The 23,233-nt window shown below is 47.8% G+C and overlaps 1 protein-coding gene across 2 annotated transcripts in view; it reads left to right on the forward strand.

The window, feature by feature from the left end:
- The first annotated feature begins 1,514 nt into the window (after window positions 1-1,514).
- Window positions 1,515-23,233, forward strand: part of sptbn1 (spectrin, beta, non-erythrocytic 1) — a 66,316-nt gene continuing 44,597 nt past the window's right edge. For both annotated transcript variants that reach the window (XM_078104789.1, XM_078104790.1), the window contains exons 1-2: window positions 1,515-1,698; window positions 21,594-21,897. In XM_078104789.1, the coding sequence (XP_077960915.1) occupies window positions 21,747-21,897 (151 nt within the window). In that variant the 5' untranslated portion in view covers window positions 1,515-1,698; window positions 21,594-21,746. The remainder of the gene's footprint in view (window positions 1,699-21,593; window positions 21,898-23,233) is intronic.

Below are 23,233 nucleotides of genomic sequence, written 5' to 3' on the forward strand. Positions count from 1 at the left end.
GGGTATCGGTATCTGCAGAATTGACGTTAGTGTGTCCCAATGCGCTCTGTTAAACTTCCTCATTGTAGCCCACCAGAAACATATCACCTCTCAACAATGAAAGACGAGGAACCTCCAGTCTGACTTTGACCTCCAAACCCAATTTTAGCTCAAATCTAACGTGCACATGTAGACGTCGACCAGTTGAAATGCGTCCAGGCTCTTTCTGCAGAAACAGTCTCCTTTATTTTCTCCTACAAAGACAAACTTTAAGGGAACTGAAACAAGGTGAGGGTGAAGAGGACAATGTGTGATGATTCAACAGTGTGGGAGGTTTACGGACTCAGGGTGAACACTACACGTCCTCACACGGAGGGCCTGCTGGGAAATGTTTCCAAGGAAACTAAAATATATTTCACCCCACAGCTGTGTGATGAAAGAACATCGATTCCTCTGACAGTTATTGATGTTTTTTATATACATTCTGTTGCGACACACTCATCCTAACTTTTCAGGGTCTGTGTGGCATCATTCACTCTGCAGACTCTCTCCCTCCAGCTCTGTGCTGCTTGAATCTCCGCCTCTCACTCAGGCTCTCGCGGGAGGCGCTTCATATACATCACTGTGCAGCTTTGAGGGGTGGAGATAATCCAATCGAACCAATGCAATCCTAAAAAATGCATTGTCACTTTCCCATTTACTCATTCAGTGAAGGAGTAAGGAGAGTCAAAGTCTTATTGCAGAATGCACAGAGTGCAGGTAATTATGCAACAAAATGCAGTCAAACAGAACAGGAAAAGCTGCAACGTGCAGAGCAATGTATATATGTGTGTAGAGATGATATCAATAATCCACAAACAGAAGGAACATCTGCGAGCCTATTTGACTTTTGAACTGTGTGTGTTTAAACGTACATACAAGTGAAGGTTAAATTATAAAAGAGCTTCCATAAAATTGCAATTAAGCGAAAAGAGTTAATATTTTCACAGTGTTAATTCGAACGATTTGATAAAAACTCTCAAATTTAGATGTTCTATGCAAACACATTATTTGTGTTAATAACTACACATATTTTTGACTTGTGTGTCTCATTCATGCACCATTGCAGATACACATTTGTACAGTAAAGGACAATAACATAAGTTATTCTGATTTAAATAGCCTTGGAATTTATTCATGGATGAATTAAAGTTGTGCTTTGCCAACAACAATCACATTAATAAAGGTTACTCTTTATACTTAATAGAGTCAAACTCCAAAGTGCTTTACAACAACTAGACAAAATAAAACCCCTTAAACAAAAGAAGGTATTTTATAATATTGTAACACACTATGCTATATGCCATACTAGTCTGTGATATACTATACTATAGTATTCTATACTATACGATGTATTATTAATTATAAAATTAAAAATAAAGAGAGAATTATTTTCCTGGTCAGTGAGGAACCTTCACGGCGCCGCCCCGCCGGGGCAGCGAGGTGTGTAAACCACACGCACCAGGCGCTGCAGTCCGGGCCGTGTAGCGGCAGAGCGGCGCGTGGGGGGGGCGGGGTGAGGAAGAGGAGGGGGAGGAGGAGGAGGAGGAAGAGGAGGGGTATCGCTAGATTTGAGGGCTCGCTGCTCTGCCGCTGTTGTTTTGTTTTTTTAGCTGCGCGCTCCCAGCGGTCCGTCCTTCCCTCCGAGCGGGACTCCACTGCGCGTCCGCCGGCCTACAGGTGAGCGTTGACCCGCCGCGTCGTTTGCCCGCCCGCTTAAATCTCTGCGCGGATTTCTTTCATTGTGCCCTCGTGCGGGGAGGCGTCCGCATCCACGGCGGAGGGACGCGCGCGCGTCCCTCCGCTCCAGAGGCTCCTTATCCCGGGCGCGACTGCTCGAGCCTCCGACCAAAACCAGCGGGACCGTCGGGGCGGGGCAGCGGCGGCTTATTTGCACAAAGCGACGCCGGGCAGCGACCCTCTTCTCTCGGCTGTGTCTCTCAGTCCCCCCCCCCCCCCCCGTTCTCCCCCATTTCTCCATCGTGTTGTTGAACTTGTGTTTCTGTGTGTTTCTGTGTGTGTGTGTGTGTGTGTGTGTGTGTGTGTGTTGGCTTCAGCAGCTCTCTGTGTTTATCTCCACCCAGAGGTCTGATGGAGATGGTGGTGGTGTTGTAGGTGGTGGTGGTGGTGGTGCAGGCGTGGTCGCCTGTGCTGACCTCAGAGCCTCTGAGCAAAGCCACCAGAATATTCTCCCGCTGCCCCTCTTTATTCCTGCAGTGACCTTCTGCGTACTTGTCTGTGTAACAGCACCTCAAAGTGCATTTGTGCCTCTGAAGGTTCAGCTGCTGTGATCGATCTGTGAAGCTGAGTCATTTTTAAAATGACGCCAGCATGATTTCGGGATCCTCTAGTGGTTGTAAATAAGATATATACAGATTTGATTTGTTTTTTTGATTATTTCATTTATCTCCTTTTATGAGCTGCCGTAGCGTTCCTGCAGTGATTGTACACATGTTTTAGTTGAACATTGACGGTATAAACGCTGCTGCTTTGAGGCATTATTTTGTTTGGCGCAGACCCCTTTTTTAAAATCCTGTAGAGAAATTATGTAATCAGATACAGGCTGGACCGCTGCTCTCTCCTCCCTCCCTTCTCCGTTTCTCTCCTAATCTTCCTCCTTTCCTTCCCTTATTTGTCGCCTAATTTAAAATAAATTCTCGCCTTTTAGTTTGTCCTTTTTCACTTCTCCTCGCTGTACTAAATCCGCTTCCTCTCTTTCTCCTCCACTTATCTCCTCTTTCTCTTATCATGGTTTCCTCCCCCCCCTCTGTGCTCGTAGCCTCCCCCCCTCCCCCTTCATTGCTTTGATGCAACTGGGAAACATTTGGCCACTTGTTGAAAATGTCTCCGTAAGGTGTCGACGTGTTCTCGCGTTCCTCGCCTGCTGCTGCAGGAAAACCAGGCTCGACTATCCAAGTTTAATTCCCTTTGAAAGTAAATCAGTTTTCTTGTATAGATTTTCTGCTTCAATTCCATTAACGTTTAATTGTTTTGATTCTAAACCCGGTCCCCCGTGAGGGAGGTCGGAGGTCACTGAGGTGAAGGAATGCATTGCATAGAAGATATTTTATAAAATCATTTTTCCCGACGGCTCGTTCACTGATGCTGTACATTGTTTTACGCGAATTGATTCCACACTGGTGTTTACATTTCCCATAATGCAACTCGACTATAGACGTTCGTGTCTGAGATTCGGGTATGCTAAGCTAGTAGCGGCTACCGTAGCCTGGTTAGCAACTCGTTAGCTCCCTCCCTTCTAACGCGTAGACTTCAAACGCAACTGTGTGACTCAAGTGACATCAGATGAGGACATTTTCAGATAACAATAAGGCCTTTTTCTATTCCTTTTAACACGTACAACTCCCACGATGCATCCTTTGCACTCACAATGAAGACCCCAGAGTTCTGCTGCTGTGGAACAAAAGAGCCGCCTTTGACTTTTTCTTTTGGTTTATTTTCCATGTGACGTTTTGTCTGACGTTGTCAGAAGGCCGACCCGCTGTTTGTGTTTACAGGCTCTTTAAATGAAATGGTGCGCAGCCAGAAGTGGGTGGAAAAGCGAACGCACCGGGTCTGTGGGGAATGTGATTTTGATTAAGAGGCCGACGAAAAGCTGCACGCAGCTAACGTTTTCTGGGGTGTTTCTGCAGAAAGCGTTTTTTTTTTTGGCCTACGTGAATTAATTTAATCCTTTTTTATATCAAATCATATCCAGTCAGTGAGATAGTTTGTTTCCATCAGCAGGTTTGATGAAGATGTTTTGCTCATAAACCCTCTGCAGGGACGTTTTAAGTGAATTGATTCTCCGGCAGGAGACATCAGCGTTGCTTCTAGTGGCCTTTTGGCTCCGACTGTATTAATTTACTTTCCCTCACTTAAGCCGGTGGGATGTAGATTCCACCATCAATTTTAACATTTTTCCTTCATGTCTGTTTGGCTCAAACTGATCTTAAATCTGCGACTTTCTCTTGTTCTTCAAAAGTGTGTGTGTGTGTGTCAGTCAGACGTCCGGTCTGGTCGTTGGGAGACGCGGTCATGTGATCAGACGGACGCTGTGTCCTTGTGGGGCAGAGAACCTCCCGGCACGTTTCGTGCCGTCATCATGGTGTAACCGAGGACACGACCAAATACAAATCATTTTAGTGGAGCTTCGGCAGTTTAATGTTTTCGGGCCGAGTGGGGAAGAGAACATGTCCAGGAAATGAATGTCCTCATGTCCAGTTTTGTCCAATAGACCAAACTGTTCAGTTTACAATTATTATAAAACACAACAAAGGAGCCCGACTTTGAATTAAGTGTTAATCGACATTCTCAATCAGGAATTAGATTCAGCTGTTTTCCAAATTCTGAAATATTTTTCAAAATAAATCTTCGAGGTAAAAAAACATCTTTTTGACGTAGTGTTTGTTGGGAGGATGCATCTTCTTTTGAGGTGTGTACTCGCTTCCACCGTCACCATCACTTCTGGTGGCACAAAACCAAGATGGCGACCGCAGAAAACCAAGACGGCCTCAAATTTTCCGAACTCTTTATTTCAAAACCGTAGTCCACAAACTTAATTAAATTTGATCCTTGCATCATCTTGTGACTGTTAAGATTCACCCTAAATGGTTTGCAGTTAAAACCCTCCAACGTAATCCAAAGCCAGCAGGCATCACGCCCGGTTTGATTGACAGCTGGTGGACGATGAAGAATCCGTTTACAGACGTGCAGCTGAAGATGTGGCGCGTTGTCCCTTTAAGACGAAGCGCCGCGAGTCGTCGCACCTTCAGAAACGAGGCCAGTCGGCAGTTTTCCCGTCGCCCTTTTCCTCGTCCTCCTTTCCGACTGAAACCCCCCCCACAAATGTCCTCCCCTCCTTCCCCCTCTCACTTTTACTTCCCTTCGCCCTTCCCGCTTTGCCTCCTGCACGTACTTTACCTCCTCCTGCTCCATTTTACTTCAATATTTAACTTCTGCTCTCCTTTGCCTCTCAGACTCCTCATCATTTAAATTGTGAAATAGGGTTCGGGTGTCTGACTCCAACTGAAATAAATCAAAATGTTTGTTTGAAGATACAGCAAAAAGGACGAAACCCCCCCCAAAAATATTGCTGAAAAATGTTCTCAGGGATTTTTTTCTGTGACGGCAGCCGGCTGTGTTTACGCCTCCTCCTTCGCCCCCTTCCCTCCTTCTGGGATCGGAGGCTTAAACTTTAAGCTGAAAGAGACGGGACAGGAGGAGCAGCAGACTTCATGGTGAGGATGAGGGATGAGGAGGGAGCCTGAGGAGAGCGTGATGGAGGAAACGTTGGAGACAATTGTGTCAATATTAACACTAATGGGGAACAGAAAACAGGACGACTTGGAGGTTTACTTTGGAGGAGGTGTGACCAATGTAGTCCCCACAGATGAAGCATGAGAGGAGGGGGTGGAGATAAACGAGAGCAGAGGGGGAGAAGGAGGAGGACAGGAGTTAAACATACCAGCTGAGAAGCATTCCCAGGGAGGAGGAGAGGAAGGAAGGAAGGAAGAAGGAAGGAAGGAAGGAAGGAATGTTCTGGAAAATGTCCAACAAAACACTGCAGGTTTGTACGGTCGACCTTCCACTTGCTCCGGTGGTCTTCATCCGCAGGTGGCTGGTTGTCATGGCGATGCGGACGCTCAAACCACGCCGCCATTCTCACCGTCTTTAGGGGCAATCGACAAAGTAGCGCGAGCAGTAGTGTAACGCTGTTACGGGAAAGCAGCGTCGCCATCTACGTAACGCTTTAACGCCGACATGCAGAAGTCAGATTTGATTCTCATCACACAAAGTCCAAACGCGACGTCCCATTTAATTCTTCATTTGATTTTTTTTTAAATCCGTATTTACAGCCGAGCTTAAACTCTCATCAATTTGTATCCTCGCTGAGGTCAAAGATTTTTTTCAAAGGTTTCAGAAAACTGATCATGAAAGCCGCTCAACTAAACATTCATGTAAAAAAATATCACACGCGTGATATCAATGAATAATGAGATGTGAAAAGACTTTTTAAAGGGGAAAACCTGCAAAAGTCCTAAAAATTAAACTCAAGAAACTCCTTGTGTTTGACAGATACTCATACTGCAGCATTGGTGCCTGTGAATAATTCTGGTCATCGCTGATTGGTTTTACGATCTATTCTCTCGATTAACGCCCCCAAAAGGCCGTTTTATTGGTCCGACACACAGTTTGAATTTGTTTTCCAGATACCTGGAGACTAACTTTGTTGCTGTCGTTGAGCCTGAAGGAGATCTCTGCTGTTGCCTCCAGCTGGTTAGCGGCTCCAAACAATGGAACCTGTTCTGATGTAAATCTGCACACATTTTGATGCTAAACCTCGGCCCCTTTACCAGCGGCTGGTGACCTGTTCGCTTTGTCTCTTTCTCCTCTTTCCATTGTCAGTCTGATTGAACCGCTGTTCTCCGCGCACCAACCCCTCGCACAACTTTATTCAACCTATAAAATCCTCTCGGCCCTCTGTCGCAAATCACAAGTGTGTGTGTGACCGCATTAGCAGTGTGACGTGTTGTCTGCATGTATTTACTCTGAATGTCAGATGGGAAACACACACACACACTCCGCGTTGACCTTCGACAGCGCTCCATTTAATTTGATTTCCATGTAGCCAAAGGCGTGTCTCTGTGACGCGCACACACACACACACACACACACTGAGCTCACATTCCTGATGGATGAAATGTTTCAGCTTTCCAGATGTGGTCTGGCAACACAACGCCATCTGTGCGTCTGCCTTTGTCGTTTTCTATCCGGAGAGGGCAGCGGCAGAGATGTGCTGAGGTTTAAATCCCGGAGGGGGGGCGGGGGTACGCTGGGAAGGTGGTGCGTTGCACGGCCTCATGGGAAATGGTGGATTTTCAATGACGCCACGCACAAAATGTTTGTGGTGTGCGTCGTTGGAGGTAAAGCTCATGACGTTTCGTGTGTGTGTGTGTGTCGTGCACACTGAGGCGTTGCTGGAATAAGGAGGGCGGGTTCGGCGGGGAGGAAATGAGTGATTAGCTGAAACTGGACCTGCAGGCTGTGTGTTTTTTTTCTCTCTGGTGATTCGCAGCTGCTCGATAACTCCACCTTCAGTCCTCCACCTGTGCACCGAACACCTGTTGGACATCTTTCCTGTTCCTTCCGTGCTTCCACACCAAGAAGCGCTTGTGCGTTTCGGCACCAAAAAGCAGTGGGTTTGGGGGCGGGGCTTCAGGGCTCATTGAGTTCAAACGCTATCGGTGCAACCAAACTCTTCGTCGTTGCAGATGTTGTCGGCGATACCGATGCGTTACTTGGCGCTCTGAAAGAAAACCGATGGTCACAGGTTTGGGTTCTCCTTCCAGCAATCAGCAAGGCCTGAAGTCTCCTCCAGTGCACGTCATCGTTCACGGGATTCGCCCACTTCAACTCAGAAAGGTTTCCTTGAAATCCTTGAAGATTTTCAGCAGCCCCCCTTTTTTTTTTCTGTTGCCATGACGACGGAGAGGATTACATCAATGACCTTCCCATGCCTCGTCTCCAGGGTGGAGGTGTAACACGAACCCTGGTGACATCATACGCTGCTCTACAGTTTGTCACTGTGTGTATATATGAGTGTGTTGAGCCGAGGCTCATGTCAGATGTCTCCTTTTTTATCGTCCCGTGACCTTTTGGATGGTTCACCTTTTATCAGGTGACTGTAACTAGTAACAAAGTGAGAAATGATTTTGTTGTCAGTGCGCTGTCGCGTGTGTGTGCATGCAAAGGGATGAAAAGGAGCTTTACAGCAGCGTGTTCCTTACCCACAAATACCCGCTGACACACTTGGCCTCTTAGGAAACGAGTTAGCTGCCATGGGATGTGTGAGGGGGAGGAGTTACACGTCCTTGACCCAATACACATCCTTAAGGATCTGAACACAAACGCACAGCTCAGATGTCTGTTACAGTCACTGTCCTCCATGTTGTCCAGCTGTACAACAGCGTTGCGAGAGATTTAATTCCCAGTGGGATTATTTCATCCGTGGGGGCTATAAGGAAGAGTTAAAAGCTTAATTCAGAGCACCAACATTTAAATTCCTAAATCAACATTTGGATGGATGGGTTTTTTTTGTAAAGATTAAAAGCATGCAATCCTCGTTATACAGTCCAGTTGTTAACTGTATAACGAGGAGCGTCTGAAACCACAAAGAAAAACAAATGAGGTCACGACGGGATACTGCAGAATCCCTGTGGACACGAGCCGACTACCACCGGCTAAACGTTAGCATGTGACGTTTGTTCGCATGGACAGTGCTCAACCCGCTGTGTGGTTGTGCGTTTTGTTGCTCTGGGAGGGTTGCAGACGGGCTGACGGGCGGGTCGGGGAGGTGAGACAGGTAAGCCGTCGCTCGGCCCTTAACCTGCGCTGTGCAGGAATGTGTTTGATCCTCCTTTTTAACTCAGCGATCAGCAGGATACACACACTGGAACAAAAGCACTACAGTCACTGTGAACACACACACACATCCTGTGGAACAGATTAGATCTGACGTCCCACAATGCACTGCAACAGGATTGTGTGTCGGCGAGGGGGCGAGAGGCCCGGTCAGTCAGGCAGTGAAAGTGTAAGCTGGCGGCTGGCCAGATGGAGATGATGGGATGGATTGCCATGACGACCACCGCCCCCCCCCCCCCCCCCCCCTCCCCCGTCCCCCGTCCCCCCTCCCTCCAATCTGGACTATGAGGAGCTTGGTGCTCGCGCGCTGTGTGCGTTCATATGTGGAGTGTTATTTTAGGTGTGAAGCTGCCCGGAGATTAAGGACTGAACAAATATTTTTTTCGATACTTTTGTCAGTTTAACGCTTAAAAAGGAAAGTAACGTCATTCAAATGAAATCTTTATTGACCCGATGTTGAGCTTATGTGTGTACGAATACCTCTCCACACTATTCAAACTGCAATAACCAAGTTATGTCTTTCATATCAAACAAAAGCTGCAGCGATTCATATTCTGCATTAGAATCGATAATGAATGCGAGGCAGTAAAGTCTGATACTGACATCAGCTGTGATGAGAACTAAGCTCAGTCAGAATGTTTTTATTATTGATGCCATTAAGTTTAAACCATTAATGTTCCATATAAACTAAAGCTTAAGTTTTGTATGTTTTTAAAACTGAGTAGATAGCGTGTGTGTGTGAGGGAGTGAAGGAAGAAGGAAAATGAGCAAAAGGGTGATTTGAGAGAAGATGACGTGTGATTAAGAGGGAGAAGGATGGGTGGGGTGTGGTGTGGGATGGGAGTAGTGTCCCTGGTGGAGAAGAGACATAAGGGGGGAAATTAAAGGAGGGAGGGGAAAAAACGAGAGTATGAACAAGGACTTGAGGAAGAGGTCAACAAGTCGTCATCGCTTTCCCTTTTGTTTTTCTTCATCCCTCCCTAATCTCCCCCTTTCTGCTTGGCATTGTCCCAACTGCACCACCCTCCTCCTCCTCCGTGCTCCGTCCTGCTTCCATGGGAGAGTTTGGGGAAAAACCAGTCAACAGATCCAGTCTCCAGGGATTGAGCGCGCACAGACACACACACACACACACACACACACACACACACACACACACACACACACTGTTTTTACTGCTCTGTAAAGCAGCAGCGCTCCATGTCGGCCTCCTTGCTGCTTTTCTCGGCTGCGTGTTACGAAACTGCACCGACCGCATGAAGGGCTTCAAACTGTGGAAACACTTTGGATTCAGGATGAAATGACAGTGTGGATTTGTGCGAGGCGTTCAGGGTCCCCGTAAAGTCACGTCGACTCAAAGCTGGAACCCTTTAACATCAAGGGGGGTTTTCATTAGTTTGTTTTCGAGGTGGACACGTGACCTGAAACAAAGACCACCTCCTCCTACATGAAACATTCATTTGCCTCCATGAAACATTCACCACGCTGAAAATGGAGCACGGGCACTTTTCTTGCGGCTGTAGTGTCGTAGTAGTGAAGGGAGTGGGTTTCTTTTTCATATCGGGGGATACAAAGCTCCTGTAAGCGGAGGTCTCGTTTGGTCCCGGCTGGGCTCCTGCAACTGTCCTTTCATGTCTGGCGTTTATTAATGAGGCCTCATCTCCTCCTCCTCCTCCTTCTCACAGAGACAGGCGGCTCAGGAAGACGTCTCAAGAGTCCTTTTGACCATGTCTGTTTATCCCGAGTGCTTCACTCCTCCTCCCGCTGTCCGATCCCTCCTTTCTTTCACATTCCTTCACTTCATCTTTCCTCAGAGACCTACAGTCTTCTTCTTCTCCTCCTCCTAATGTTGTCGTCTTCTCCTACTCCTAATGTCGTCGTCTTCTCCTCCTCCTCCTAATGTCTTCTTCTCCTCCTCCTAATGTTGTCGTCTTCTTCTCCTCCTCCTAATGTTGTCGTCTTCTCCTCCTCCTCCTAATGTTGTCGTCTTCTCCTCCTCCTCCTAATGTTGTCGTCTTCTCCTCCTCCTCCTAATGTCGTCGTCTTCTCCTCCTCCTCCTAATGTCGTCGTCTTCTCCTCCTCCTCCTAATGTCGTCGTCTTCTCCTCCTAATGTCTTCGTCTTCTCCTCCTCCTCCTCCTCCTAATGTCTTCTTCTCCTCCTCCTCCTCCTAATGTCTTCTTCTCCTCCTCCTCCTCCTAATGTCTTCTTCTCCTCCTAATGTCGTCGTCTTCAACAACATACAGAGACAAATGCAGAAATGAACTGGGTTGTACTGGTTCTGCTGGTCTTGAAATAGTCTCTACTCGGTCACACTGGTCCAGAATGCTGCGTGCTGGTTTGTCTTGATAGAACTGGTCTGTGCTGGTTTTCTTTAGGTTCGTTCTGATCGGCTCTGTTCAGTGTCAGGTGATACGAAGGAGGTTATCTGCCTAATGGGGCGACCATTAAAGCCCCTCCTCTCCTTCATCACTGCTGCTCCTCCTCTTCCATTCTCCTCTGTCTCTCGTGTGTGTGTGTGTGTGTGTGTGTGTGTGTGAGTGAAGCTTCCGCCCACTCATCTGTGATCTGCATTACGCTCGTTTCCCTGTTACTGTGGTTGGTCACTTTCTCACCATCCACATAGCGAGTAGTTCAGGAGTCCGTATCTACTTCTGTGGTAATAACAACATATCGTAGTGGAGGAACGGGTGTTTCGCCAAAACGATACCTGACCTTTGCTTATGGCCGAGCGCGGAGGCTGAAATAACACTGAACTCACTGTACTACTACTGATATATAGATGTATCTAAATATATAGATTTTTTTCGATTATTAATAGTAATTTAAACAATCACAGTCCTGTTCTGTTCCCTCTTGGTGCCTGAAGCGGGTTAAACTGCCCGGATGTCAGCCCGCTGACCTCTGACCTCCACCGCATTGGTTCGGGGAAAGTTCAGGTTTTCCCGTCAAAGTGTTTCATTCTGTCTGAAGGTCACAGATTCACTCTGGAAAACAGGCCGTAATGAGTAGAGAAAGGCCATCTTTCTACCCCCCCCCCCTCCTCCCTCCAGCCATCTCTCTGCTGGGCGAATTACAGCTTAACTTCATTAAAATGACTCTGATTGCACGAGGAGCTGAGCCACGGCGCCCACAACCGGGCCGCCGGTCCCTGCGTGCCAGGGAGCAATTGTGCCCTTTTGTCCGGGTCGCACCGTCTGCAAGGGAAGCATCCTCGTGACCTCCGATGCACCATGTGACTTTGACCGTTTTGACGTCAGGCAAACGCCTCCCCAGCAAAGATCTCTCGGGATTTCCGCTTAAAACCTTCCTCTGCAAGGCCTCCACCCGTCTGCCGGTGCAGAAGGTGGAGCGGCTGTTTGTTTGAACGAGGGGGAGAGCGGCCAGGCGGGGAGGCTGTTTTCTTTTTGGGGGGGGGGGGGCGGCGGTTGCATGACGGCAAGAAAGCAGATGGAGGAGTTTGCGCTGCGACTTGGCAGGACGCGCCGAGTTTAAACTGGGCCGTGAAAGCTGTGATTTAACCGTCCCTCCTCGCCGCTCTCGGGGGGGGGGGACCCCAGGGTGGGGGACGGCGCGGCCTTATTGGTCACGGGGTCAGACTGGGTTCACTGGGCTAACGTGGCTCTCGGTAACCGCTGCAACCCTTTATCGGTGCGTTTTGGATGGAGAGGGAATTCTTTGGATTCTTTCGTGCGCCTCTGCGGTGTGTGTGTGCAGCATTTAAGTGATAGGTTTGCGTTTCTAAAAGTAAAAGTTTAAGGGTTCCTCACATGCTCAGTAGCTCGCTGACAAACTGTCCCATGAGGAGCTGTAGGCGCACAGGAGGGCTCCATGATCATCCACTAGATGATCTTTATTGGAAAACTCCAGGCGCCATATTACATGTTGTGACCGCCTCTGAAACGACTACAGCGGCTGCAGTTTACGAAGGCGTGAATGAAATGCTCACGTTGCAGAGCTGGCGGGAATGACTCCACTATCTCACTCCATTTGTTCCCTCGGTACATTATTTAATGAGACTGAACATCATATTATGATGTTGAAATCTATAAAACCGAATACTTCCACATGTGAAGTGAGCAAGGCATCCTTTTTCTGTTCCCGGTTGCCTTGGCAACCGAACTGTTGACCTCTCTGGATGCAGCGCGCGTGCGCGTCTTCCCGTGTCAGAAAGTCGACTATTCACTGTAAAATGTGAGCAGCCTGGAATGATTGTGTTGTGAACGGCGCCGCACTCTCGCCTACATCCTCCCACTCGTCACGCCATCCATCTACTGTAACACACACACACACACACACACACACACACACACACACACACACAGCCACTCGAAGCACTCGCACGCTCTTTTCTTCATCTCGCCATACTGTCCACAATTCACCATTATGTCCCACAATGCAACAGAAAAAGTAGTGTGCATTTTATAGTGATTAACAGCAGCCTCTTTGCTCACAAGTCGACCCCATAGATGCCCTGAAAATGACATTTCTTTAACATGCTGTATTAAGGAGTGGAAAGCATCTCGTTGTATTGTAATCCGTTAACCAAAACCAGGTTTGGAAATGAGTCTTCATCCACTGTGATGACCGTATCTAATTAATCAAATGTCCTCATACCGCCTCTGACTGCCCACTACTCCTCAACCAGCTACAAGGCGCAGCAGATCATCCAGCTTCGGTTTGGACTCCTGTTTCCATAGCGATCAGGAACTCATCCCCTCTCGATTCGCTCGCCGTGTTGTGTGAGCGCCGATTCCCAGTCAGCCGAACCGCTGGCGTAGAACACGCCGAGTGGGAACATCACAAAGGGACCAGTTGGAGGCGTTCGGTCCAGACGAAGATGATCTGCATGAACCCAGAGGCAGATGTTGTGCTTCAGGTAGCGAACGGAGAGAGGATGAAAGCTGCTTCTGAAACTGTTACGCAACATCTGCCGCTCCACCTCTTTCTCCTTTATTCTCACCTTCAACGTGTGTGTGTGTGTGTGTGTGTGTGTGTGTGTGTGTGTGTGTGTGTGTGTGTGTGTGTGTGTGTGTGTGTGTGTGTGTGTGTGTGTGTGTGTGTGTGTGTGTGTGTGTGTGTGTGTGTGTGTGTGTGTGTGTGTGTGTGTGTGTGCAGCCATAAGCTGAGGTAACACACTGACGTCCACATTTCCTGCTCTAACAAAAGACCTCGTGTGTCCTCCATTGTTACTGATGGAGGACACACACCGAGCACTCAGGACCCTCATTGATAATTAATAGATGGTTTTTGGCAGCCACATGCTTAACAGTATATGGTGTGTGTGCGCTGTGCCTCCTGAGACGTATCTACATGGTGTGTGCGTGAACATGCAGCACACGCATGATCCCACTAACACGCACAGGTTATTAATTCATGGCGAAGTTATCAAATATGGATCCACAGAAATGGTGACGGCCCTCGTGTCGTCTGCTGCAGACATTACGGAATCAATGACGCTCGCCGATTTAATTCAGATTAAAGCGTAATTGACAAAAACAAAACAAAAGTGCAGCAGAGCGCCGCTCGTCTTTAATTACCGACCAAAGCGCGGCTGTGGCAAAACATGTACTTTACTTTCGGGTTAATCTGAAAATGATTTGCTTTATTAATCATTTAGTCCATAAAATATTGAAAAATGTCCTCGGTGGTTTACTGGAGCCAGACGTGCTGTTAAAGAACGTTGTGTTGAGAGCAGAGAACCGTTTGCATGTTTCCTTATAAAAACTTGTTCATTATCAACACAAAGCAAACATTAAACACACACAACCTCAACTACAGAATTACAATATTCATAATATCAATCAATATAATAGATTTTCTTCTTTGAACTGCATATTTTCTGTTCCTGGAGTTCGTCTCCGCTCGGTCTAAAATAATCTAGTTGACCTTAAATAGTTTTTACTGTCAAGTTCCCGTTTCTGTCTCTGTTGAGCCTCATCGTCTCTCATAATATCATTAATATCTAATGTTGTATAAGTGTTTATTTTAGTATTTCTGCTGTCTGGTTTTCTCCGGCTTCTTCGTCTCAGTTGAATCTGAAGAAAAACAGCCGATGAGCAAATCCGACCACGTGATTCACTGATGGCGAGCGGCCGCCGCGTTGGATTCAGTCGGTTTGTCTCTGCCTGGTTTGTCTCGGCCTGGTTTGTCTCGGCCTGGTTTGTTTCGGCCTGGTTTAGATTAAGAGCCTTTAGATTTGGCTTATTACATAAATACACTCTGAGTGGGATCGAAGCGAACACTAAAGGGCGCAGATTGAATTGGAGCTGTTGCACTGCAGGTACGAACCAACGGTTCAAACATTTCCCACAATGCCTCATTACAGTCAGACTTCCCAGACTGCACTTGGGGGTGAAAGGAACAAAGGGTCAGAGGTCAACAAGCTGCTGTGAAGATTATTCTGTCAGAACACATAGCGCACATTACACAATATGAATTAATCGTGTGTGTGTGTGTGTGTGTGTGTGTCACAGCTTGTTTTAGCTGCTGCACTGATTACAGATCTAAAACAGTTTTTTGGGATGATTGCTTTCCTGCTCCGGCGGCCATGTTGCTCCTCTGGTGAGGGAGCAGCTGATTGGATACTGACACACATTTAAAGGTTTCCTTCCTTCTGACCTGGTTCGTCTCCTCGTCTCCTCAGCTGTGATGTGGGCTCACTGCTTCACACCTGGTGACTTACTCCAACTTTGCCCACATTTTGAATTCATCTCAGCGTACACGTTATTTTTGGGCTCATAATGTGCATAAACTGCACACCACTCTTCCCTGCTCCCCAGAAGATCCAGTTCCATGTCTTCTGTTAACACCAGATGGAAACAGTCTCAGTTTTGTCCTCGGTCTTTTTTGTCCTTCTCTCGAACGTTCACATATGTGATCACTGGCCCTCTTTTTCCCTCAGCCGACTCGGGAAGTGTGATCTCATCCCATCCGACTGCTGACACATTCCTCTGCTTTCAGCCTTTTATTCCCCCACTCTTTTGTGTGTGTGTGTCTGTGTGTGTTGCATATTCTCTCACAGGGGGCGCAGAGGCCCCGGAAGCGGCCTGAATGGCTTTAGCTCATCTCCCTTCAAGTACTGGGCAGACTGATCGCTGATCAGATAGCAACTTCACTCCATTTGTAATGAACAGCGATTCATCTGATTGTGTTGTTTCATATACCGGATTCAAACTGTCAAACATTTCTCACAGCTTAATAGTCAAGCTCATCGGTAGTGCTTGTCCAATGCGAGATTAAATCTGAAACAAAAACGGCTTCTAAATGTGCATCAATCGATGAACGAAGCCCCATAAAAACACATGTCACAGATCAATAGATGCAGCTAATTCCAGCACACGGGATCAGAGAGGGAATGATACATAATGATTAATAATTGATCATAATAAGAGACGTGGGACTATTTAATATTTCATGGTTCTCAATGTGTTTAGATACTGTTTTCGACGTTGATTACCATGGCGACGGGTCAGCCTCACTTTTATTACCAAAACTTGGAAGTGTGGTAACTTTATTACTGACTTGATAAAACTCACGAAACAAGACAGCGTGGCAAACAAACAACTGTGTTCAAACTCAACGCAAAGTTACAAACAACACAGTGAGGAAAAAAATCCACTTCACATGCAGTCTGTTAAACCACATCCACCTTCTGTAACAGAAGCTTTTATTGTGAAGGTCAACAGATCAGATTCGTGGTACAGACGTGTGCATTTGTGTCATCAGCGACTGAACAGGATTGATTTGTGCTCCTGGGGGGGGAGGGGGGAGGGGAGAGGGGTGGGGTGGGAGGGGGGGGCTGTGGATCGCGTTTTAAGGCGCCGCAACCCCTCCTGACCTCCGGTGGAAGGACGGGTGGAGCGCCAGAGCTTAGTCACCGCCGCTCAGTCTGCTGAGGCAGCGCAAAGGTGTGAAGGTGTGATGTTTACACCTGTGTGGAAAAACGTATTTTGGTAAAAATCTGCAGCTTTCCTTTCACGAAATCATCCTTTTTAATTTAAAGGAGGTTAAACAGTTTGCAGGGCGCTTTGTGTGCGTTTTGTCCGTTGGCACATTGATTTATCCGTGCAGCCATGGCAACCGCAGTTAACCTTCTCGGGTAACCTGATTAAGCAGAGCAGCGAGGCCGACCGTCCTGCAGACCGTATAAACGCTGGCAGAGCTGCCGGAGGCGGGTCTTTTATATTACGGGTCACTCTTAATACGTGCTTTGATGTGATGCACCAAAGGAGCTGGAGTTCACGTTGTCCCGGACCTCCGCTTTTCCCGTGGTACCAGTCTTGGAGTTGATCAGGAAGCAAAAAGCCGTAGTAAATGTGTAAGACGTTGTTTGATCTCATGAAGGTCGTCAATGGTCAGACGGCGTTGCATTCTTGACTTGAGAACTGTTGTTGAACGTGTCTCTGCCGATGTGCCTCTGAGCCGTGTTTGAGGCCTCGATGACTAAAGGAAAAACCGTTAAGTCTGTGTAGTTGGTGGTTTAGGTCACCTTGCTGTCATCGGTGCTAACAAGCTATTAGCTGGCCTCGTGGTGGTCAGACATGACATCACTGGTATTTGATGATGTCAGAGGACGGCTCTAATTGGCACAAATGTGGGCGGAGCCAACCGCTCCCTGCTAATGAGTTGTCGTGAAGTGAATTGCCGGATCGGATGTTGGTAATAAGTTTCAGCTTCTTCCAGAAGTTGCAGTGTTCTCTCAGTATGTTGGGATGTCCGTCTCCATGGTTACCACTGTCCGCTGCTGGTTTCTGAAGTATATTAAATATTTAGTTTTACACATTTTGGAACCAGCAAGGTCACCTCCCAGATGTTTTCATCTCACCTTCAACCGCTTATTCGGGGTCTGGTCAAATCCAGCAGGGGACCCCAAACTTCTCTTCCAGATGTTTTTCTTTGGGTTTAATTCCAATGGAAGTAGCGTTTTTTTGAGGATGTGCACAACCAGCCCTCAGTGGGAACATCTGGATCTAAAGCTGCACATCACAGCAGAAGCGTTTCTGTGACGACGATGATGATAATGGGAGCAGGAAGTGACGGCGGGCGTCTGCACTGCGACACAGCGGGGACGGGGTCCTGCGTCTGTTCCGTCGCTTCCCGCTTCCTCTCTCTCTCGCCCGCTGAGACTTTGGCGGTGGACGGCGGCGCTCTGAGCGGCAGCCCGCCGCCGTCGGGTTTGATGGCGCTCTGAGTTTGATGGTGTCGGGTCAGATAACCGCCGCTGCCCTACATGGCTCTGTGGCCTACATAGCGCCACAGAGAGGAGGCTGTGATGGATGACTCCCTCAGGTGGCCCTACATGCATCTCTACGTGTGTGTGTGTGTGTGTTCTTTAAAGAATACTAAATTGAAGGTTAAGGTGACCTTGGACAGAACCGTGTAATACAGAGGGTCAAAATATGATGTCACTGCGGCACTGCTGGTGAGTCGAGCTGTACTTTGTTTTATTTTCAGCTCACTTCTCCCACAGCGTCGTCCTGAGTGCGCAGTACGAGCGCCGAAGAAGGTCACAGGCCTGAAAGTTTTCTATATAACGCTGAAAATGTGACATTTCTGAAGCACTCATTTTTTTTCTTTTTGTGTTGCATTTGAACGCCACACGTTGTGTGTGTGTGTGTGTGTGTGTGTGTGTGTTGCTGTGTGTGTATTTAATGGATACAGCTCTGCAGCAGCAGTGTGAAGGCGGCGCGTCCTGCGTGGGAAGCTTGAATGCTGCCCGGGACTCGGCAGGGTTTCGGTTGCCATGGTGAACAATTGATGCTTGAATTGAAATATTGTCAAGACCTCTAAAAATAGGGTTGAAGACGCACACAGAGTGGGATCAGTCTGTTTTCCCATCTGTACATGTGACCGAACATCTCATCCAGTCAGTTATGGATTTATTTTACTGTAGTTTGGTTCACTCGGTACATCGTTGGCTTTTATTCGTGGTCCGTTTCAGGTGCTCAAAGGAGCCGCGAGCTTTAAACACGAGGTCACGTGTGCTGACCGGTAACTCGGGCATTGGACAGTTGTTGTGGTGACTTCCGGCCTCCGTCCACCCAACGAGTAGTGAACCACAGATGATCTTGATTTAATCTTTTATCTTTTTTAAAGCGTGAAACTCTCCCCCGAAAAATAATACAAATAGTACTTTATAGTTAATCTTTAATTAATGAAAAACTCCTTTTTAATACACTTGTTTCTGCAAACTCCCAAGAACAACTTGTGTGAATAGAAGGTTGTTTTGTATACTTCTGCATGTCGATATTTCCCTGCAGGACACCAGAGAGGCTGCATGTCGCGTCGTCTCTTTGAACCCACTGAGACAACTTATTGTGTGGTGGAGACGCACGTCGTCTTCTCTCACTTTTCGGCTGCACCGTCTCCAGCCGAGCGTCTTTGTGCCGCTGTCGGCGGCGTGAAGGGTGGGCGCCTACACAATGCGTGCCGGGACAGCGGTAACCATGGCGACGTGTGGTTTTGACTGGATAATGTCCGTCTTTCTTTGCACTCAAAGGGAAAAGCTGCACCGCTATTAACCACCGCTAATAATAAAATGTCTACGAGAGCGTTGGGGAAGTTTATGTGTCATGGGACGCTTCAATTGGTCATGAACTACTGAATATGATTTTAATGAATAATACTCAACTTTTGTATTGGAGCCGACTGTCTCCTCGTTGCAATATAAAAACACTGCTTCTTTCTTTTCATGCCCCCTTTAGCTTTACAGTAGCACAATGTCATGTCTGCAGCTCTCAAGTGCCTATTAAAGGCATAAAGCACTGAGTTCCTATGCCAGCAAGAAAAAAAAGTATTTTACAATAGTGTTGTAAATCATCAACCGCATTGCGTGTGTAGTGCTAATCAGGCATAGCAACAGTAACTAGGGTGGGGGGCGGTAAAAGTGACTGAAGTCCTTCTTCGAGTAAAAAAAAAAAACGAAACTGTTGATGGAGCGCTTCACTTTATCGTCTTGACGACCGCCGGACCACACAAGAAGAGATGTTGCACCGGACAGCACTTATCAGCATGACGGAGGGGAATACGAGCCGATTGTGCTGGAGGATGCCGGGAGGGGGGACGGGTGGGAGGAGGACGTGGGCGGGGGAGAGGAGAGGAGAGGAGAGCTCTGTGCGATGGTGAGAGGATGCTCACTTCTCAGACGCGAGTCCACGAAGCATCAAATATTTAATAGCTTTCATTATTGCCTTGTATCATTTAAAAATGCTTTATCAAGCCGTCTTCAAATGTCTCATATTAACGGGACATAAACAGCCTAAAAGTAAAGAATATGCAGTTTATTATCATGGGTCAAAGAAAATCAACATTTCTCCCAGGTTTCTACGTTGGTTAAATATCTCTGAGTGGCACTAATGTCTCCATCCATCATCCCGTCGCCTCCCTCCTTCTCTCTCTATTTCCACCCTTCCTGTTTTCATCTGGCGTCTCTGGCGTCTCTGCTGCCGTCTCTGCTGACTTAATCTCTCCATTCTCGCTATAAATACTCCCCCACAGTTCTTCTGGCTTCATCACACACAGACACAGCAACCAGTCATCTTCTCCCCTGCCTGCCTCTCTCCCCTCCCATCACAGCCCTTGTCCATAGACGACATGCTATCCATCCATCTGCATGTAAAGTGGCGGCGAAGGCCACACCGACACCTGCAAACGTCTGTGCACGGATGGAGTTTTACTGTTTAGCGTTAGCTGTGGAAAACTTAAACATGATGTTCTGAAGTTCCTCAGACAAGCCATTCAAAGATTTCCCATTTAAAAATGATTCAAAAAAAGGAACACAAATACAGAATCCTCGCTGTCCTGACACGAAACACTTTCTAAAAACTGCGCGTGTGCTCTATTGCTTCTGCATGCGTGCACATTGTGCTCACAACGAGAGCACGCGCGCACACACACACACACACAGACACACACTCTCAGGGTCCCAGTGGGGTTGTATTTTTAGCTTAGCAACACACGCAGCTCCGGCCTGACTGGTGGCTTGTGTTATCAGTCTGTACCTCTGCAGACCCTCCTCCTCCCACGCAGCAATGATCTCATTGGTCGAGCGAAGCGTCAGTGGGCGGGGCCTGAGAGCACACCCTAAAATGATGCAGAACCTGCGAGGAGGGAAGAGTTTGGTCCGGAACGGCAGCATCTGATCGGGACCCACAAGTGTCACTTTATTTTACTTAGAAAATCCGTAATTCTGCAACTACCACTAATTTCCATCTATCAATCTCCGTTCCACAAAGCCCAAGGTGATGTCTTCAGATGGCTGATGATCCTTTGAGTAACCGTCGTTAATGGGACGTTTGAACAGCAGCAGACAAACGTGGAATCTCGATTGATTTCCGGTCGACGTCTGCAGACTGCAGAGTCGCGCTGCTGACTCGCTGCTCTCGGCTCACTGCTCTCGGCTCACCTCCTCCGTCCACACTTTGAGGAGCAGTAAAAAGTTTGCTGGTTTAGTCTGTTTTATTTGGTCTGAAAAATCTGTTGTCAACATGAGGAATAGTTAAAAGGACATTTTTGGAGTATCAGTTTGCAGATAATCCATTTTAGCACAATTTGTGATTGCATTCTGTGATGTTAGTAATCAATTAAAACTGCATGAATTAAGTTTCCATCCAAAAAGTAAATTACACCTGCTGGAACTATAAAAACATACTACTTAGCTGAAAAACACTTCTTGCAGTGCAGGACGGAGACAGGGAAGACATTTATCAGAAAAGCCTTTTAACTGTTGCTTCCAGATCAGTTGCTGCGTCACCTCTTACATCATCTTCTCATAATACAGTGTGTAAATAAACGCCGGGCTCTCATTTTATCTGTTTGAGTGTACAATATTGATTAATCGGTCACCTTTATGCAGGATTAAGGGAGTGTGTGTGTGTGTGTGTGTGTGTGTGTGTTCTTGCAGTAACTGCTTGTGCACAGAGGGAGGCGCCATTCTCTCAGTTTTCAGATTAACAGCTAGAGGCTGTTTCCAATCACAGAGCAGAGTGGTGGTCACATGACATTTGAATCCTTTCAGGGCCTTTCATGTTTTACTAGTTTCACTAGTAAAGTACTAGTTCACATTCTCAATATAATAGATATGTGTCATTTTGTACGAATCATGTGACTGGCTTCCACTGACCCGCCTACTTTCTCTGTTTCAATCTCTGCAGGTTTCCAACCCACTTCTCAGGCCTGCTGCAGCCGGTCCGATAGAGCGTGCGTGAGGGCGTTTGCGCGAGGGTCCCGTCGCTAACGGCAACAGGCGGCAACCGGTGAGGACTCTGAGGTGGCAGCGGCGCCGGCGGAGTCACGGCGAGGTCAAGATGACGTCTGTAGCGGCTGAGTTCGAGCACATGGAGATCCAGCAGCAGTACACCACCGAGGGCGTCAACAACCGGTGGGACGCCGACGACTGGGACAACGAGAACAGCTCGGCCCGCCTGTTCGAGCGCTCGCGCATCAAGGCCCTGGCAGGTAGGCGGAGCCACGACTCCCGAGCGTTTCTTCTCGGTTAAATCCGGCGGGACCAAATCCCGTCACGCCGATCCGCGAACAAAACAAGAAGAAGGGAATGTGCGCGTGTCTATTTGCATATCGTGCCTCCTTTTTTTTATTTTGGATTCAAGTCATCTGGATGCGAGCACACCGGATCGTTTGATCAGTTGAGCTCTACATCTGTTCTTTTTGTCAATGAACCTTCTCACAGCACGCAGTGAAACGCAGACAACGGGGAACTTCGTCCCGCGGCGGCGTTGTGTTGCTGAGGGGCCCTCGCTTGTGCGACGGAGGCGCTCGCGTCGGCTTCGTCGCTGCAGGAACACACCTGCTGGCAATCGGGAGTCGCCGAGCGCTTAAGAGGCTCGTTAAACCAGTCTCGCACATCTGGCCTCCGCGTTCACACTCGCCAGTGCGACCGTCTGGTTCCCAGAGGAGATCCAGATGTGATTTTAGGATCGCGGGCCCCAGAAGGAGCTGGTGTCGCACACGACGCTCTTTGGTCACTGACAAAAAGAGCTTCTGACTCTCAGCAGTTTAGTGACAATAAAAAAGAAGAGATTACGCTCACGACTAACCAACACATAAATTAACTTAACTCAAACATATCGGCTTGAACTTAGAGACCAAACCACCATCGCTGAACCCGACTGTGTGGCGTTGTTGCCCCCAGCCGGCTTCCTGTGAAGAGGAGTTTATTTTGAAAGGACGCTGCGTGGAGGAGAACTTGAAGCGTCCCAGTTCGAGGCTCAGGGGCTTTTGGCTGAGAAAGTGACGTACGTCTTTAGTTAGGCTGTGCAGACATCCTCATCTTAACCAGGAGGAGCTTTTAATGATGTATGATGAGTTATTTCTGCTCACACTGTGTGTGTGTGTGTGTGTGTGTGTGTGTGTGTGTGTGTACTTACTGTAACTCGATCACTCTCTCCGCCTGCTGTTTTCGTCCTGATGTCCGACGGCTTCAGTAATGTCTCTCTACACTAAATAATTCACACTGGTGTTAAATATGCAGGAGAGTGCTGACGGTGTGTGTGTGTGCGCTCTTTCTGAAGGTAGGGGGCGGAGCCTGTGTGGCTGCAGAGAGGTACTCACCGTGTTAAAGTGCCTCGTCCGTAGTAAACATCGTCCACCTCCGAAGGTAAAAAGGCGGTTCAACGTTGAAGAGGAAGAGCGTGTTGATGTCACTGCACAAACAAAGGCGTGTAAACGGGGGGCCGCTGGCGTGACGCATTTCTGATGGTCAGCGTCACGCCGGATCCCTCGACAAAAAGCCGACGGGATGCGATGTGTTTGTTAAAGCAGAGTCTGAATGTCC

This window comes from Gasterosteus aculeatus, chromosome 6 (assembly GCF_964276395.1).
Source record: "Gasterosteus aculeatus chromosome 6, fGasAcu3.hap1.1, whole genome shotgun sequence".
NCBI lineage: Eukaryota > Metazoa > Chordata > Actinopteri > Perciformes > Gasterosteidae > Gasterosteus > Gasterosteus aculeatus.